The 14,069-nt window shown below is 38.8% G+C and overlaps 3 protein-coding genes across 8 annotated transcripts; all 3 read right to left on the reverse strand.

Moving 5' to 3' along the window:
- Positions 1-1,299: 1,299 nt before the first annotated feature.
- On the reverse strand, positions 1,300-3,693 carry LOC104816489 (protein SAD1/UNC-84 domain protein 1). The gene is given in 3 exon segments (XM_010545343.2): positions 1,300-1,828; positions 2,430-2,607; positions 2,609-3,693. Coding segments are annotated over 3 exon segments (1,383 nt in total). The 5' UTR covers positions 3,502-3,693; the 3' UTR covers positions 1,300-1,516.
- Positions 3,694-4,389: 696 nt separating this feature from the next.
- Positions 4,390-7,721, reverse strand: LOC104816490 (translocase of chloroplast 34, chloroplastic). 4 transcript variants are annotated; one of them, XM_010545347.2, is made up of 8 exons: positions 7,574-7,717; positions 6,587-6,712; positions 6,380-6,487; positions 6,159-6,283; positions 5,737-6,001; positions 5,227-5,295; positions 4,982-5,143; positions 4,390-4,710 (listed from the first exon to the last, which is right to left on the reverse strand). In XM_010545347.2, the coding sequence occupies exons 2-8, from the start codon at positions 6,692-6,694 to the stop codon at positions 4,600-4,602; spliced, it is 948 nt and encodes a 315-aa protein (XP_010543649.1). In that variant the 5' UTR covers positions 6,695-6,712; positions 7,574-7,717; the 3' UTR covers positions 4,390-4,599. The 4 variants fall into 4 exon arrangements, with proteins under 4 accessions (XP_010543649.1, XP_010543648.1, XP_010543647.1 ...); XM_010545346.2 differs by lacking the exon at positions 4,390-4,710 and adding an exon at positions 4,717-4,906 and having other exon boundaries at positions 6,587-6,706; positions 7,574-7,721; XM_010545345.2 differs by lacking the exon at positions 4,390-4,710 and adding an exon at positions 4,717-4,906 and having other exon boundaries at positions 7,517-7,721.
- A 902-nt stretch (positions 7,722-8,623) lies between these two features.
- LOC104816491 (alpha-L-arabinofuranosidase 1) lies at positions 8,624-13,636 on the reverse strand. Of its 3 annotated transcripts, none has more exons than XM_010545348.1 (19): positions 13,443-13,636; positions 13,107-13,200; positions 12,401-12,613; positions 12,017-12,071; positions 11,709-11,926; positions 11,481-11,602; positions 11,243-11,396; positions 11,084-11,153; positions 10,785-10,930; positions 10,657-10,702; positions 10,516-10,568; positions 10,282-10,426; positions 10,062-10,180; positions 9,905-9,976; positions 9,731-9,834; positions 9,564-9,620; positions 9,288-9,483; positions 9,018-9,164; positions 8,624-8,916 (listed from the first exon to the last, which is right to left on the reverse strand). In XM_010545348.1, exons 2-19 carry the CDS (start codon positions 13,116-13,118, stop codon positions 8,764-8,766), a joined length of 2,082 nt encoding a protein of 693 aa, XP_010543650.1. In that variant the 5' UTR covers positions 13,119-13,200; positions 13,443-13,636; the 3' UTR covers positions 8,624-8,763. The 3 variants fall into 3 exon arrangements, with proteins under 3 accessions (XP_010543650.1, XP_010543651.1, XP_019058426.1); XM_010545349.1 differs by having other exon boundaries at positions 13,530-13,633; XM_019202881.1 differs by lacking the exon at positions 13,107-13,200.
- Positions 13,637-14,069: the final 433 nt, after the last annotated feature.

Genomic DNA, 14,069 nt, shown 5'->3' on the forward strand with positions numbered 1-14,069 from the left:
TATAGAGAGAGAGAGAGAGAGAGAGAGAGAGAGAGGGAGGGATGGGGAGAGAGAGAGATGAAATAATGGAGGCTGGCTTGGTGGGGAATTATTCGGCTACAGATATATTGAAGTCATGAACCGTTTTTATATAATGATTGTGCATATGCATAAAAATTCTATATTATTTGTGACAAATATAGAAAGTATTTTTCAGGTATGTATATGTATTATTATCGGAAAAAAATATACAATAAGTTTCATGAGATGTAATGCCATGTGCCATGATTTTTGTTTCCCTTCCCATGAGACCGACAAATTTGCAAAATCGTTAGTCCTGAAACTGAAAGGCATGTTTTTGTGTTCAATAAAAAGAAATGTATATACAAATACATGAGAAAAAAAATCAATGCGCGTTGAGTCATTTGCGCGTTTGCATGTGGAATCGGTTATGCTATTTTTATCCACTATATATAATATATATATGTATATAAATTAATATCATGCAATATCTCTATTACAATATAATATATATTGTACGTATATATATATTGTTGGAAACCACCGCCGAAAATCTGTTGTTACAAATAATGATCGGTTTAGGAGTTGGAATGAAAGGCAAGTGAGGTGTTGTGGAGCTTGGAGACTAAGGGAAGACGGACGACGAAATTAATGACTTTATTTGTTACAACGTTAGGCTCTTCTATCATACAATAATTATTGTGTCACCTAATCAAGGTGTCTAACGACATTTTTTTATTTAATTTTTTCTAATGCAAATTAATCATGTGAAAATCGAATCAAATTTATTAACTTATTATGATATTTGTTCCTAATAGTTAATAATTTTGTGAAAGAAGAGATAAACCTGAAGGCTAAATGAGACATAGTGGCCTCTAGAATCATAAATATTTTTTTATCAAAATATTTAACAAAATCTCCAAAACCTTTAGGTTGTTTTCAGACTGTTATTATCCAAACTTAATTTTAACAAAAAAAAATCTAATTATAAATATAAGGAGCGAGCTAATGTCAAATCTAATTAAAAACACGTGTTCGAATTTACATTACTGGGTTGGGTTAACATCTCTAATATAAACCAATTGACATCTCTGACCAAACGGGAGAGATCTCAAGCACGTGATTTCCTGAACGATGCTGAATAAGTGGTATCTTATGTCAGATGGTGTTTGCTCATTATTATTCGTCGGTCCAAAGTAAATCTTATATATTATATAACACAAAATAAGATGTTTCATTTGTTTATATATATATATATATACACACATACAAGATATAAAAAAAAAAACAGAATTTAAATTGGCTGAGAAACTCTTAAAACTTGGGCATTTTCCAAAACGTTGAAACGTTCCAATTGTGTTTGCCTAATCCAACAATAAAGAAAAGAGGTAACGCAGAAATATAAAGATCACAACCAAGAAAACCCTAATCACAGCAGAGAGAGAGAGAGAGAGAGAGAGAGAGAGAGAAGAAAGGAATGTTACAGAAAAAGGAGGGGCCATGGAAGTGTTTGAAATCAGGCTTCGGTTGGCAGGACGGAGATGGCCTCTGTTTCGGTGCGGCCGTGGACTCTGAAACGGTAGATGCAAGTGTGGTAACCGTTGCCGTGGTTGGAAGTGAAGTCCAGCCTGACAGTGTCAACGAGTCCCGAGCCACGAGCCGAGTCCGCAACCTCAAACGTCTGTGCGTTCGACTTGTCTAGGTCATAAGTGAACTCTGTCAGAAGCAACATCTTCTCGGTCTCAACCCCAGAATCCATGTCCTGCCCATGGAACCATCCCGATACTCGACAATCTTTTGGAGCGCTCGACCTGTCGTATGCCACACTCTGCATTTTCCATGGGAAAACGAGTAAGAGTCGAGAATATGTCGAGTTCCTCAAGCAATGGGACTGAATCCCCCATCTTTAAAGAAAGAAATCTCAAAACTATCAACATCATGGTTCTGCTCATTGCCAACAGAAAGAAACAGAAGGGGAACCATAACTAGTCTTACTAGAAACTGCTAAAAGATCCTAGTTTGATGATCAAAAACCTACAGGATGACTGAAGTAACGAGTTCTGGATAGAATAATCCAAGCTCAGAACAAAAGTAAGAACAATAGATCGGGTAATCAGTAATCTCTGAAACCAAAACCACAGCTTAATCACCAACACTCAAACTCATGCAGTAATCATCATTTCAATAGATACAGCCTCGTAGTAGAATCCTATCTAGCAAGGATATTGGTTTTTCATCCAAGGCAAGGATATTTCAGATAATGATGTGCACTCAACGCCAGAAAGTAAAAGGGGAAGTTGCATAGATCCTCTTCAATGCCATTGGAATTAGAAGCACATCATCATCATCTCGATAGCACATAGGGAAAGCTGCAATTATGGTATAAATCATTTGCAGGGCAGGCATGGACAATCAGATGTAAACATTACCTTAGCAACATGTTCCAAAGTTACAGCCTCTGGTATGATTGGTGCCCTTAGCCTGATCTGAACATACCCATTGCTTCCTTTCAGAGGAAAACACTGGCCCGGCTCCCCGAAACTGGGAGACAACATCTTATTGGCAATGGTATGGACCCGATTTGTCCCGAACCAGTTACTCCCTTTAGGGTTCCGAATGTTTGGTCACGAAAGCACCACCCGAGGCCAATGCATAGTCTACACGACCAAGGCCGTCTGCAGCATGCTTCTCTATCTCTTTCTCCACTATATCCCGAGCATATGCCCTCACTTCATCGAGGTTTATGTCATCAACTGCAGACTCGTCATCCTTATCCTTCTTCAATTCCTCGTAAATCCGCTCCAATTCATCCTTGGACACCCAAGTTTGAGCATTCAGATCATCAACTGACTTCTCTAACCTGTCGAAACTAGACTCTATCTTATTCAGCTCGGTCTTCAATGCTGAAGTTGACTCATCGATCGTCTGCCTCAGTGCTTTTGCTTCTTTATCCAGTTTCTTATCGAGAACTTCTACCTGGACCTGAATCATCTTCGTTGCAGTCTTCACAAAACCATCCACTTCCGCGATTCGGCCCTCCAATTCCGAGAATGCGATCTCCGACCCAAAAGAAGACGGCGGAGAAGTATTCGCATCCCTCAGAATCACCTTCCTGGCCACCTGAATCAACCCAGCGAGTAACAAAAGAACCGAAAGCTGCTTCGCGAAGACCCTCAACACCCTCTTCCACCGCGGCTTCTCCGGCGGCTTCGGCGTCGCGACCTTGCGCGTCCGCCGCTGCGTGGTGGTGGCAGCGTTGGTCCCCGTGGCGGCGGAGGCCGTCTTCCTGATAACCGGAACCGAATTGCTGGGAGATCTCTCCACGACCGCCTCAGCTCGGATCAGATCCCTGCTCGTACCGGCGGTTTCCCGGACACCTCCATTCGCCAGAGACTCGCTCGCCAGAAAATCGAGGTTGGATTTCTTCTCTCCGGAGATAACTGGAGTCCGGCGAGCGGCCGCCGCCGTGTTAGCGGTGATCGACACCGTTGATGCGGACATCGATCCGGTTGACCCAGAGGAACTCGTGCGAAATGATCTCCCCTTCCAGAATCAAAACCCTAAATGTCGAGAGAAATTGGGAATGAGGAACAGTGGCGACGATGTCAATCGAAAGTGGTAAAATCTGTCTCTGTGCAAATTTCAAAAGGAGAAACTGGAAACCGCTTGATTCCTATTTCCGTGGGACGTGTTGGTTCCTTTGGCTCTTCCTCCTTTTTACCCTTTCTCCTTTTACCAAAATTACCAGAATGACACTCTCCTGTCATGCAAATATTCTAAACTTGTAAACTTTTAATATAAGGTAAATTAGAATAATAATAATGTCATATTTCCCATGAAAAAAGTATAGACTATTTTATTTATCAAATAAACTGAAAACTCTAATATTACCTCATAGATAAATCTGAATTTATAAAACCATTAACATGTTTTCTTTTTGTTTTTAAAACCATTAACATGTTAATTCTAAACCATTAACGTATTAATTCTAACTTTGACCAAAATATCACTTGCCAAGTAAAAAGAAATACACATCATATTTATCATTTTGAGAAAAAAATAAAAATTTCCTAAAAAATAAATAAACTACAAATTCTAATATTATATCATAGACAAATCTGAACTTCTAAAACCATTAACGTATTAATTTCCAACACAAACCAAATATCCAATGTTCAAGTAATAAAAATACATGTCATATTTAAATTTTTTTTTCCAAAAGATCAATAAAAATAAAAAAAATAAAACGATAAATATACACTACACTACACATATACACACATACACATACATATATACATATACACGTTTGTATGTGTACATATGTGTGTGTGTGTGTCAACCAAGAGTATGGAAACGATTTACAAAGTCAATGTTTTGTATGGAAAATAAGGACAAATATACGGATTCTCTATAAATGTCTTTGGAGATATGATCCAAAATACATAAAGCAAGAAACTTTGGACATTTTCCATTCATGACATAAACATTCAGCTTAGATAGCACAAAAGCCTTCATCACACTAACAGATTTTTCTCCATTACATACCGTTTTCGTTAAAGGGTAAAGCCAAAAAAAGAAAGAGAGGAAAGACTCAGATCAAAGCCTGCGACTGCCTAAACCGGAATCTCTGAGTTCCCAGGCCGGTTTACTCTCTCTTGCAACGTCTGTCTTGATTCTTCGCACCATTGGTCTCATGATGAACAAGTACTGCAACCACATCAGCACAATTTTTCATCACTCAGACAATTCAAGGTTTTTGTGTTTTCAGCTTACCAAAAAGCACACATTTATGCCAAGAAAAAAACGCCCTTTTCGAGTAATCTTCCGCGTATAAAAGATCGGTTATCCATCCAGGACGAGGAGCGTGTAAGAAGAGGTTGGGACTGAGAAAGCAAGAGTTTTTCTGCATGGTTTTGATCCTCACCAACCATATAATGGGGGAAGAAGAGAATTATTTCACTGAGCTCAAAAAGCTTACTTGGAATGCGAAAATCAGAGGTATCAAAAACTTCCCCCTCTCATTCGGGTTTGGCCCTTCGATCAATTTCCTGTCAACGAGGATCGACTTGCTTCCATTGAGGGCGATTTCTGTGATAGTCTTGACTAGATTGGGAATCCAAGCAGTCCCATCTGGAAGAATCTGTCACCATAAACTTCCATGGTTCGTTATTCCTCAAACCAGATGTCTTAGTTAGAGCTATGAGAAATAGAGCAATAACTGACCTTTTCATCGTCTTCATTCTTATTACATCTTCCGCTGTTCTCAGCCAGAATGACGGGTATCGGAGAAGTCTAAAATAAAAGATACATACAGAAAAAAAATGCGGTAAAAGGATGCATAACAGAACATGTGAGGCGTTAAAGAGATGACTGAAAAGCTAAGAGTTCTGTGTTTACAGTTTTCATTCTCTTCTATGGTTCTGAGTCCACATGGTAATCATATTCCCACTATATGCGAGTATGATAAAATCCCTCATAACCCAATTACCGCTTTTGATAAGAGGCATTGATAAGATTTAACAACTGAACCAAGTAAAACAAAGAGTGCTGTTCTCGTCTTGCATCAGACATAAGTTTTATTCTCTTGTTCCACATGTGTACCCACATCAGAAGATAAAAAGCATGCCCAGCCCTCAAGTTTTCATGCCCGAATGATTAGTTCCACCCCATTAAACCAACTACAACCATGGCATCAAAGAAAACGATGGACGTGAAAAAAGGCAAAGCATATACCTGCATGTCTTGTTTCTTCAATCGGGCACCTGACCGAACAACCTTTAGAAGAGCATCGGATCTTCTGGAGAGAAAGACATCGTAACTCAACACATCGGGTGGAGAGAACTGAGCATGTGTGAGTACAACAGCAGCCTTCTTCCATATTTCTTTACCGAATGCATCTGTTATAGCCCTCACCACCTGCCTATCCAAGTCATCTACCCGATATACATCCAAACGGTCTACATACAATAGTACATCTATAGTCTTGTTGAGAAGAAAGCTGTTCTATCCAATGCCCACCATTCCAGATCCAAGAATACATCAGCCCATAACAAATGAGAGGACAAAGCTTGTTAGAAATGGAAACCACTGATACAAGATAAAAGCAATATACTGAGAGAAAAAAGTGAGCTATAAAAATAAACAGAACATCTCACCGTTTTATAAGCTCGAGAGCTTGATCATTTACATATCCTCCCTCGATAAGACCAGGAGTGTCGATGATGTTTAATGTAAATCCTGACCTTGAGCGAGAGACTAAGGTCGGCCTCAGTCCTTCAGACTGTTAGAAGAAACCATATAACTAACATCACAAGATCTACATGAAATTTAGACATCGCCATTAAAAAAACCATGAAGATAACAAACAAATCAGTACCTGGAAAGTACTAACTGCAACAGCTTTTTCTCCTATAACTGAATTTACAGTTGACGATTTTCCAACACCACCTTTCCCCATTACAAGTACTGTCAATGTGCTCATATCCTACACAAAATTTGTTTTAGCCGTAAGACACTAAAACTAGACTGACATAACCAAGAAACAAGCATAATGGTAAACCGATAAGAAAAAAGAAAACAGAACCTTTTCTTTGAAACTCCCCAAGACCTCGAGCAATTTAGATTGAGTAGCAGACGGAAACTGCTGGAGACCCGTCCACTCACGGGACATTTGCAATGCCGCCATGGACATGAAAAGCTTATCCTATACCTTCGGAAAGAAAAGAAGTTAGATCAGTGACGATAAGAAATACACAAAGTGTTCAATACGAGTAACAAGAGACCATATAAAGTGTAAAATGGCGTAAATGCGATTTAACATCGAATCCTGATCTTAGATCTCAATAAACATCATCTGAATCTTCTACACAAACCCTTCCCTCAATCATCTAGTAAACAAAGTTCTGGAATTTCTTATCAGTACAAATCTTCCAATATCCCTTCGTTCGTGAACTATATATAGGCCTTGAATGGTAGGAGTTTTTGGAGTTTTTAGAATCCAAAAACAAAAAAAAAACAACATTCAAGTTTTTACAAAATTACTTTTCCTAAAAACTTGGAAAGCCATTTTAATGAAAAAATCAATGAAAAACCAAAAGCTACTTTTTTTTGAGTTTTCAAATATTATAAAATGCAAAAGTCAAAAACCAAAAACTAAAAACCAAAATCCAAAAACTAAAACCAAAAACCCAAAATAAAAGCCATCTTCGTTCAAAGCCATAGTGTTAGGTTACCTGATTGTCTAAAACCCTAAAACTCTCATAAAACAGTATAAATGACATCAGTTCAGATTCACCGTCGGATGATATATGGAGCCTAAACAAAGTTCAGCCCAGCAAAAAAAAACGCAATCGTACATGATCTCTTATCAGCGAGCGCTGAAAAGGCACTGAACAATACCCAGAACACATAACCTAGAGTTTAGATCTAGACGAGAAGCATGGACCAAAAGCAACTCGAAGAGGGGAAAAAAACCCTAGCTTTCACCGTAATTTCAACCTCCATATGAACACACCTCAAAGCAAACGCAAGACCAATTGAAGGGAAGTCAAAATCGCAGAAAGACACGAACCGTGAGCTTTGCTTGAGCTATCAATGGCAGTGGCAGATATTCCGCACCCGATTCGTTGTCCTTGGAATTGAAAATGGCCCGTAGACAAAGAGAAACCCTAGAAATTGAATTGACTTTTGAAGATGATTGATAGCTACTGTACGAATGTCGCTATTACTATGACCCAGCCATTCTTTTATTCACTTAACCTTAAGCCTGCAAAAACCGGTTTAGTTCTATTATTGAGATTTGATTTTTTTATAAAAAAATTATATCTCTTTTGATTTTATATCTAGTTTTTTCTACAGATGTTTTTAACCAAAAAATTTAATTTTTTTTAATAGAGATATTATCAAAAATAATCTATCATTTTTCATCCAATGACTAAAAATATAGTTTGATCACGTATTAGTTCTATTAGTTATAACGTATAATTTAGAATGTTTTTATTAAATGATGAATGAGATATGTAAGAGACGAACCTAAAGAATTAGTTTGATCACTATAAATTTAATGTTATGATCAATAAGATCAACATATGATCCGATTATATTTTTGGTCATATGGATCACATGGTCACATGTGTAGAAAGTTATATGTTAAAATTAAAATAGCAAATGATGATATTTTTTATATAATACCTTTTTAATATAACTTTTCAATTATTTATAAATTATTATGTATTGTAGAATTCGATCAATTCAATTTTAAAAAATTATATCAAGAAATTCAATTCAAATATTTTTTTATAACTAGAAAGTTTATTGAGTTTTCGAGCTACTTAATCTCTTAGTCATGCAATTAATTACGATCTCTCCTCTCCGGTAAATGAAATCGAACGCATAACTTTGAAATGAATTTTGTTATTTTTTAACCACTGTTGGGTTAGTTCAAATACATTAGCCACATTGACTACCAATACTAACTATATACATTTATAACAAAAATTCTAATGGTGTTTTCCAGGTTTCTATATACATGTGAAGTAATAATATATGACTTGAACTTCAAATGATCATATAACTAATTTTTTACTTTATAATTTGCAGCCGACACTATCAGAACTCGAGATCAAGATCAAGAACATGTTTTTTTTTATTCATGAATTTTGAAAAGAGCGTAGTAATTATTTATACAAGTGTGTAAATGCTGTATTACGGATTCAAGTGGCATCTTCCCAAGGTTAGATTCCAATGTCACTTCCCCTGTTTTTACATAGCAGAAGTTGTCTTGCTCGAATCCGAAATCGCCATTCTTATCTCTGCAGATTCCTTCAACAGATCGAACGACGAGAAAGAATGCGGCGGAAGAACGATGCTCGTATCCTCCTCCGCTATTTCCAGCAAGCTTTCGCTCGGGACAACCTGCGGATTTTTTTCGTTCAGACAAACAAGCTTAGCGCCTTCGAGATTTCAGCCGAGAAATTCGTCGGCTTTTAGACGAGATTCGACTTCTTTACCCTTACCTTATTTGGCTGCGAGAACGAGTTCTCATCCATCACATTGTTCGAAGTAATTACAGTCTTCTTCAATCCCGAAAGTCTCGCGATTTCCGGGCTCAATCCCGTCACAGAAACTCTCAGATTCACTGCACTACTTCCGAAGTTCACGACCTGCAACCATACATCGATCAAACACCATTCGTATCGGCTCAAAATCCCGATCTCATAGGTTAGTTTTCTGGCAATGTTCTATGTCTGGTCAGAACAGATTGTCGTATGCACAAAATCCCAAACCTTTATCCTGATGTAATCTTTGCCATCACTGTCTTGCCAGGAAACGGCGGAAGCAACGAGAGAAGAAGAAGAGTTTCCATCGAGCTTTGAACCGAGAAGTGTTGCCCCGCTCGACTCAGTGAAGAATCGTTGGACCCAGTAGCTCGGAGTTCCATACATACGAGAAGAGTCGAATACTATTGCATCTGGGTTCCACCTGAAATTTACACCCCAAAAAATAGGTTTTTATTGATTGTCCGTGTCGAAAAAACTGTAACGAAGATCAACCCGACTCACCTTCTGTCATTCGTGTTCACAAAGAGAGGCGCATAGCTCGCCATTTCCACGACATCGCTGCAAGGAAAGAACGAACTTACATTTTACATCTCGTCCTATACATACTTCCATACGTACATGGGAAAAGGCGAAATGTATATTTTGCAACGAGGTCCGAGGAGAAGAACCTGTTCTTTTCTAGACCGATGAGAAATGCGGCTTCGGCAAGGGCGGCAAGAAGGCTTCCAGTACCAGCGTCTTTTCCAGTCACGGCATATTCGCTAACGAAAGCCTGTTTAACAACAATTTAACGAAAGATCAAAACTTGGAATCATCGCCCGAGAAGATACGAGCAGCCATACCTTTGGACCTTTCCGTGACGTGTGGTCGAATTTGTTGTACATTGAGAACAGGTTATTGGCAGATGTGTAAACCTGCAACAGAAGGACAAGATTTATCCATCAGAACTCGAGAAAACGAGAACGAGAACGGTTCAAGGATCCGCCAAGATGAATTTACGTGAAAATCGTAGTAATCAGCAGGGTGATCGAGCGGCTGAGACGATCCATCACAGTTGGAAATGATTTTGATGTCTGGATAGGCTTTCTTGATAGCCTCGTAAAACTTAAGGTAGTTTCCTGACAAAACATATCTCGTTCAGTACCCGACATTCTCGACGAGTTTTAAGATTTGTTCTTTCTTACACGACAGGAATCTGATAATAGAGACATTGCCAAACCTCTGTAGTTCTTCTTCCCGCAGTCTTCGTTCCCGACAGCGACATATTTCAGTTCAAACGGTTTCGGGTGTCCCATTGCAGCCCGGACAGATCCCCACGTGGAATTCGGATCGCCACGAGCAAACTCGATACCGTCAAGTGCTTCCTGGAATGAAAGGAGGAGATTTTTTTCGTTTTGTTATGGAGTAAAATCTCATTTTGTTAACCGAAACAGAGGATTTCACCGGCATATACTTGAACAAAGGGCATGACACTGGGAGTTTCGACTTGATCTTGATGACTTATTCCTGCAGAAAAATCCACGAAAGTACGAAAAAATGTGAAGAAACGTATAGCACTTAAAAAGGATTTTGCAAGAAAAAACGAAACAAATACCATTGTTAAACACCCATATCGGGGCTGCACCAATGTCTTCAGCCAGCTGCAAGAACAATCGTTTCGTGATTTGATACCGAGCTCGGGGAAATTTTGAAAGTCTAACTGGAACCCAGAAAAAAGCTCACTTGAAAGAACTCAAAGTTGCCAAGTCCGTCGTCCGTCCAGTACATCCAAACGTCGCCAAAATGGCCGGGCCTCTCTTCCCAAGCTCCGACGGTTTCTTTCCACCGGAATGCATTTCTTAACCATTCACCCTCCACGAAACATCCACCTAGTATACATTATCAACTCCAGAAAGATTCAGGGTCTAGAAATTATCTTCAGTTCATCACATATCAACCATATTTTTTTTATCAGATTCATGTTTTTACCAAGACCTGGTTATCTGAGGCGTGCAGCAAAACCGGAAAAAGCTGGTTCTTACCTGGGAAACGGATGAAACGGGGCTTTAGATCTGCAAGCATTTGAGCAAGATCACTTCTGAATCCATGCCCCTGCAATGAACCGAAAAAAGAGAAAATACAGTTTCCACATAACTTTCTGTAATTGCATTCCATAATCTATTTTATCTGTCGAAACGAACCTTGTAAGTATCCACCGGCATGGCTGAGACTTGATCGAACCATATTAACCCCTTTTTGGTTGTTGTAAGCTGAAGTCTTGCACCATGATCTGTCCCTTTTGCTTCCAAGACAACTTCTTTCTTCGTCCAGTTCGAGACATCAGAGGCCGAAGCTCTGCAATGACATATATATATACACATTTCATATCATCGAACCGTATATGCCGAAACATTGAATCATATGAAAGTGGTTTCTTACATAATCTTTTCAGAGGCAAGAATCAATGACCCATTTGAGCTTGTAAATGATACCGATATATCAATGTCACCCGTTGAACGCACGTAAAGAGCCACTTTGTATTTCTTCCCGTCTTCGATATTCTGATGGGGGAAACGAAATGAAGGAAACCGGTCAAGAATCATCTATACCGACACTGAAAAGATGTATATACATACATCTTTCAATGAGTATCGTTGTCTTTCTCACCATGCCCCAGAAACCCGGGTTATACACTCCGACTCCTCCTGATGGGCAGCCATTGCCACCACCTTCTTTGCTGTCACAGAGAACTTCCATTCTCAGGGCGATTTTATTGCGTTCAAAACACGATGAACGGTCCGTGGCAATATAAATCGATGATTGATCCCCGATGATGGACCATGGCCAAATATTGGACGGTGTGTTTTGGCCACCAGCTTCAAATCCTGCAACAAGAAATTTCGCTAGAATCCAGAAAGGAAACCCACAGCCTTATCTGAGTTGTAACTTTCACCAGAAATAAGATCAGAACAGACCTCTGTTGTTAACAAGTTCAGCCCAGAGTCCACCAGCCCCGGCATGGTTGATCTCCTGTAAAAAGTTACATTAGATGAAAATTCTCTCAAAACTGGCATCCATCAGCTATTTGGAAGAATGCATACCGGGTAATAAGAGAATCTGAAAAAAGGTGTAATCTTTAACGAGTGAATCTCAGGTACATAAAGCCACTTTTAATTTGTTCTCATGAACCAATATACAGCCATAACAGGTATCATCTTTAGCGAATCAAGACATGGATAACATCTAAGCGATCCCGTAAACATAAACAGTGTAAACATATATGGGAAACAACGAATACAGATGGAAGGTTGCCCTGAAGAAGAAACACACCCATTTTCGAAGTTTTGAAATCGACAAACCTCAAAGAAAATTCCGAATAGGGTTTCGGGAATAGACCGGCCCGTGCTGTCAGAAGCATCCACTTGCAGTGTCACAGTAGGGTTTGCATTTACCCGAGAATCAGCATAAAGGCTTTGATACACAAAACAAGAGCCTAAGAGAAAGCAAAGTATGCAAACACTTTGAAGCAGCTTCCGAGAACCCATTATCACCTCATCCGACAAAGGAAGACCCTACGGAGACAACAACAATATAGGAAGTAAAAGCATATTTAGCTACTAAGCCTCTAACAGAACATACTAGGAGGATATTGATGAGCTAAGAAACGCAAAAGAGACAGCCTTTCTTGCTCATACTTATCACTTAACATAAAGAAAAAAGCAAAACAGAACAGATGGGGAGTGTTTGATCATCACTGTTTTGTCCTCATTTGATCCAGTAAGATGAAACTGAAACCTAACCTATTCGTTAAACCAAATTTTGGGTCAACAACAGAATCGATATATCTTAACCGTTGATCATCGAGACAAATCAAATCAAGGGCATGTTAGAAAGCCACATAACAAGAGCTAAGATACAGGAAGATGATCTATTAAGTAATGCTATCTCCTGTTTCCAGATTTTCTCAGAGCTTGTTGTTAATTGGATCGATACAAATCTACGGTTGATTAGATTGCAGACTCAGGACATACAATTCAGATTGCTTGAGAGACTAAAATTACAAACCATGGGCTTCATCGTGTTCTTCGGGTAGATTGTGCAGCCTCAAGGATCATAGTAACTTTTTCTCTAGATTCATCAAATCCAACTCTCTGAGTTTCTGAAACTTAGACAGATAAAACAAGTGAAAACAACGATCTTTAAGCATGTCAAATTGAACATCATCAGAGAAATCAAGAACCTTGGGACAGAAAAGAAGAAGAACACAGTCAAGAACGATGACAAGAGACATAAAAGTCGAAACTCAACACAAGTGATAACGAAATTAGAGATGAAGGACACCAAACAACGACAACAATCGAAGACCCATCACAGCAAAAAGGAGATCAAAGGACCCAAAACCTGGAATCAGCGCAGAGAAGAGTTGATTGAGACGAGACAAGGAAATGGGTGAGGAGCAGAGACAGAGAAGGAGAAGGGTATATATACACAAAAGTAGAAGTGACTATGTTCCTGTTGGCGGTCGCTTTTGCGTTGCGTTTGAGGGAAAATCTGCGAATATTTGCTTCCACGTTTTGATTAAATTCGCTTGTTTCCATGGAAGAAGAGTGGTGGTTGATTAGAAGCGATGACTTCTACTTTCTCATGGTTCTTTTCTATTTTCCGGATAATGTTTTGATTTTCCCCAATTATTTTATTTGAAAATATCGACATCTTAAATAAATAATCATGTTAAGAAATTCTACGAAATAAATTATATTATCCATACGGTTTTTGCCTCTCTTTTTTTTTTAATTTCAGTTATATATATGTATATATAAAACATGGTTTGTAATGATACGATTTTTATAACCTACCCCTTTGAATTCGATTGCATGTGATTTTCAACGGACAACGAATAATGCAACATTCACAACGTGTAATCTTGGGTTGTAAACTATATACAGAAACATAACATTGCGTGAGGACTCATGTAAACATAACCCCCCCCTAAATGTGTTTGGATGCACTCTAAACGTGTTTTGGTGA

The sequence above is a fragment of the Tarenaya hassleriana genome, unplaced genomic scaffold (genome assembly GCF_000463585.1).
Source record: "Tarenaya hassleriana unplaced genomic scaffold, ASM46358v1 Cleome25, whole genome shotgun sequence".
Classification (NCBI taxonomy): domain Eukaryota; kingdom Viridiplantae; phylum Streptophyta; class Magnoliopsida; order Brassicales; family Cleomaceae; genus Tarenaya; species Tarenaya hassleriana.

What these genes read in the sequence shown, in the direction of transcription:
- LOC104816490 (XM_010545346.2), bottom strand. Translation starts at nt 6,694, where the DNA reads ATGTCCATGGCGGCATTGCAAATGTCCCGTGAGTGGACGGGTCTCCAG. An exon ending in AGAATGAAGACGATGAAAAG is followed by an intron (nt 5,144 to 5,226) that starts GTCAGTTATTGC and finishes TTATGGTGACAG; the next exon opens with ATTCTTCCAGATGGGACTGC. An exon ending in CTCTGATTTTCGCATTCCAA is followed by an intron (nt 4,907 to 4,981) that starts GTAAGCTTTTTG and finishes AAAACCATGCAG; the next exon opens with AAAAACTCTTGCTTTCTCAG.
- LOC104816491 (XM_010545348.1), bottom strand. An exon ending in TGAACTTGTTAACAACAGAG is followed by an intron (nt 11,927 to 12,016) that starts GTCTGTTCTGAT and finishes TTCTTGTTGCAG; the next exon opens with GATTTGAAGCTGGTGGCCAA. An exon ending in GATATGGGTGTTTAACAATG is followed by an intron (nt 10,569 to 10,656) that starts GTATTTGTTTCG and finishes ATTTTTCTGCAG; the next exon opens with GAATAAGTCATCAAGATCAA.